This window comes from Adiantum capillus-veneris, chromosome 13, assembly GCF_014529385.1.
Source record: "Adiantum capillus-veneris isolate H3 chromosome 13, ASM1452938v2, whole genome shotgun sequence".
NCBI classification, from domain to species: domain Eukaryota; kingdom Viridiplantae; phylum Streptophyta; class Polypodiopsida; order Polypodiales; family Pteridaceae; genus Adiantum; species Adiantum capillus-veneris.
In genome coordinates, this window is record NC_140943.1 from 68,872,795 (window position 1) to 68,876,680 (window position 3,886).

The following is a 3,886-nucleotide window of genomic DNA, read 5'->3' on the forward strand; positions in this document are numbered from 1 at the left end:
TTTGGCAGGGCCAAGGAGCTCTAGGCATTTTTTAGCGGATGCGAAGCAAGGGTGTCTCTTCAGATGCAATCACATACGCTCTCTAACAAGGTGAGATCAAGAAGAGAGAGTTGTTTTCAACAGATGCGTATACACACACTTAGGTATGTACACAAATGCTCACATGAGTGAGCTTAAGAAAGTGTATAGGATTGACCAGGTGGTAAGAGCGAGCACGACCCGCCTCCGGCAGGTCGCATAAGCTCCTATTATTACTATCAACGTGCCCATGTTCACCCGTGTATTGCTCGTCGTTGCCTTGTGTCACTTTGTCGCGAGGTCGTGAGTCGTCTCAACTTGTTTTTGAAGAGAGGCAGCAGGTTGGCTGCTATGTTCAAAATGTTTTGGACTGCTAGCAAAGTGCGAGTGAATAGATGGCCACTCGTAGTCACGTTGCGGGCGACTGCTCTCTCTCTCTCTCTCTCTCTCTCTCTCTCTCTCTCACACACACACACACACACACACACACACACATTCTTCGTCTGCAGAATAATCGAGCTAATTAGACGGCCATGAGTGCCGCAGTCATGGCGATTTGAGCCAGCTAAGGTCGTGGCCTCAAGCAAGAATGCGGGTAGTCGCGGCTCCCCGCATGAATCCAGGCCGCCCTTGGACATGGAAAGCTCCAAGCTGTTGACGCAGAGGGCCGTCGTTCTCATTCTCATGATCATGGTTGTCCTACCCTTCGTCTTGGCCCGCCTCTACATCTCCCACATCACCTTATTACTCACAGCGGTATATACAGAACTTCCCTTGTTGCCATTGATATCAATGGCCCCTCCTTTACCGAAGATTTCCGGAGTTGCAAATGGTGAAGAGCAGAGAGAGCAACGATCACCACCGAATGAAGATCACATAGCACAAAAGGAGACAGTGCTCAAGGAAGAAGAAGAAGAAAAGCAACATGATTGCCATGAGCAGACAGAGGAGGATTCTACCGAGAAATTAAAAAAGGATGAAGTGAATACTAATTCGGATGGTCTGCGACAGGAACAAATTGGCATTGATGATCCCATCCAAGTCATTGATTTCTCTGTAGGTAAGCAGGTTACGCGGCATTGCACTTTATGTTCATTGATGTATTTTTCTTGCAATGTGCATCATCAGCATTCTAATGGGCGGTTACAATAGTAGTGTGTACGCAAACTTCTTCATGTGATTGTGCATTGTTCTCAGGTTTTCCTTAGAGAGCTCAACCCGTATGATGAATAGAGCTTCATTAGATTTGTCACTGTATCTAACAAGCTTCCTTTCTTGTTAACTAAAGCAAGTCAATGGGCTGTTAGTCTCTTTAAATGAGGTTAAGGGTTTCTCACTTTGATTAATTATAGCAGACCACTCCAATATCTTTCTTTTCCAAGTCCTTGCTTCGGATTTGCGACTTCAATATCCATGCCACATGGCCTTGCACTGTGTTTCGTGTTTATTTGGATCAGACCAATAGAAATCGGGCACGGTAAGGTTTCGAGTTTTGGGTCGTTATATCAATAATTATGAAAGTTCAGGAGCTTCAGAACATTGCCCATAACTATGGGCGCCTTGTCGAGTTGCAAGGTGACTTTTGGATGCTCTCGGAGATTCCAATCTGTATAAGTTTGCTCTTGAATAGGCATACATGTGATCAACCAGCTGTAATGATTCAGGTGGTTGCAACATATGGAAAGGCAAGTGGATTCCGCATCATTCACCGCCTGCATACACCAATGCAACTTGCCAGTTCATTCAAGGACATCAGGATTGCTTAAAGAATGGGAGACCGGACCTCCAATATTTGCAATGGAAATGGAAGCCCCATGATTGTGACTTGCCACTTTTTGATGCCGAGGAATTCCTCAAGTTGGTTCAGGGCAAAGCATGGGCTTTTGTAGGAGACTCGATATCTCGCAATCATTTCCAATCAATTCTATGCTTCCTTTCTCAGGTATGGATGGCATTGAAAGTGTATATGACATAGTTTTGGATGGTGGTTATATTCACATTTGACTGAATCAACATTTGACTTAAATGAAAGTATGTTATATACTTTCATTTAAGCATTAAAAGTATATACAACATTTTGGTGGTTATATTCACATTGGACTAATCAGTACTAAGGTCAATAGTGATTTTTGGGCCTTACAAATGTCTTTTTTTTTTTTCTCAAAATGTTTGTATTGCTTCAGGTTGAGTCTCCTGAGCATCTCTATAGGGACGATAGGGACTTATTTGTGCGTTGGTTTTTCCCTTTGTACAACTTTACATTGGCGGTATTTTGGTCCCCCTTTTTGGTCCGATGGACAGAGGATGATGTGGAGGGACTCCCTCCAAACACCCAAAAGTTGCACTTGGATGTGGTAGACAAAAATTGGGCTTCAGCAATTCACAAGTACGACTATGTGGTGCTCTCTGGAGGCCATTGGTTTATGAAGCCTTCCATTTACTTCATGAACAATGAGATTATAGGATGCCATTATTTACCAGGAACAAACTTCACTCAGATAGGATTCTACTATGGTTTACAAACAGCATTGCAAACAGTGTATGATTATCTTATTTCTTCAAGCTATAATGGGGTAGTGTTTTTTCGCACATTTACGCCGGCCCACTTCGAGAATGGGCAGTGGCATGAGGGAGGCAATTGTGTGAGAACCGCACCAACACACAATGCTACATTAGGTGGGGTCACATTGGAGATGTACAATATACAAGTGAAAGAGTTTGGAAGAGCATTGAGGCTAAGCAAGCCATGTTCGACCTTTAAGATTGTTGACACCATACATGCTTCGGTCCTAAGAGCGGATGGACATCCCGGGCCATACAGAAGTCTTGGTGCAACTAGAACCGATTTACCACAAGATTGTCTGCATTGGTGCTTACCTGGAGCGATCGACACTTGGAGTGCAATGCTCCTAGAGATGTTGAGGCATATGTAGGAAAAAAAGGGAGCAATTTTGGTTGGGACCTTGCCTATAAATATACCTTGAACTGCCAATTGCCAACTCCCAAGTGTTGTCTCCCACAGAAACCTTTGTCCTAACCAATCATTCTTGTAGCCAATAGCATATTCAATTTGGAGATATATGCACCCTGGAGGCTTGCCAACATACCGACGGATAGCAAAACTTGTTTATCCTCCAGAGAGCCATCTCCACAACAATGTGTAGCACTCTTATGACTTGCAATCAATTGCTTATAGTCATGTAGCATGTGTTTTTTTTGTTTGAAGAAAGATGACGACAAGATTCTAGCCGTCCATAGCTGCCAACATGCTATAGGAATCTTGGTAGAAGAGTTGTGTGGAACCTTAGTAGAATGCCTCCTGTTTCTAAGATGTTGAGAGCTTAGAAAGAAATCACACTCAGAATTTTCTTAAAAGAAGCAAAAGAGAACTTTGAGATTGGTTGGTTCATTTTCAACACATTGAGATGATATGGAAAGTCACATACTCTCTCTCTCTCTCTCTCTCTCTCTCTCTCTCTCTCTCTCTCTCTCTCTCTCTCTCTCAATCAACTCCTCGTCAGCTAGATCTTTAAGGTCTCTTGGGATAGTTTCCTACGACGTTAAAACTCTCTTCTTCTCGGGTGTCTGTGTGTGGGTGGGTGTGGGTGTGTGTGCTAATAAAAAGAGGAAAATGGTATAACCTTTCTATCACCCAAGTGTGGTAGATTGGTTATGCCATTTCCCTCTTGAATAACAGGTCTTGAGTTCAACTCCTCGTCGGCTAGATCTTTAAGGTCTCTTGGGATAGCTTCCTACTGTTAAAACTCACTCTCTCTCTCTCTCTCTCTCTCTCTCTCTCTCTCTCTCTCTCTCTCTCTCTCTCTAGTGAAGAACCTTTACTCTTTATTAACAACAAGAGAACTAAATG

General features: G+C 43.3%; 1 protein-coding gene across 1 annotated transcript; it reads left to right on the plus strand.

Annotated features, from left to right (window-relative positions):
* Positions 1 to 432: 432 nt before the first annotated feature.
* Positions 433 to 3,406, plus strand: LOC147444212 (protein trichome birefringence-like 19). Its single transcript, XM_086527805.1, has 3 exons — positions 433 to 1,078; positions 1,683 to 1,960; positions 2,202 to 3,406. The coding sequence occupies exons 1-3, from the start codon at positions 655 to 657 to the stop codon at positions 2,949 to 2,951; spliced, it is 1,452 nt and encodes a 483-aa protein (XP_086383931.1). The 5' UTR covers positions 433 to 654; the 3' UTR covers positions 2,952 to 3,406.
* The last annotated feature ends 480 nt before the right edge of the window (positions 3,407 to 3,886 follow it).

What these genes read in the sequence shown, in the direction of transcription:
- LOC147444212 (XM_086527805.1), top strand. Translation starts at nt 655, where the DNA reads ATGGAAAGCTCCAAGCTGTTGACGCAGAGGGCCGTCGTTCTCATTCTC. An exon ending in AGTCATTGATTTCTCTGTAG is followed by an intron (nt 1,079 to 1,682) that starts GTAAGCAGGTTA and finishes GTAATGATTCAG; the next exon opens with GTGGTTGCAACATATGGAAA. An exon ending in TTCTATGCTTCCTTTCTCAG is followed by an intron (nt 1,961 to 2,201) that starts GTATGGATGGCA and finishes GTATTGCTTCAG; the next exon opens with GTTGAGTCTCCTGAGCATCT.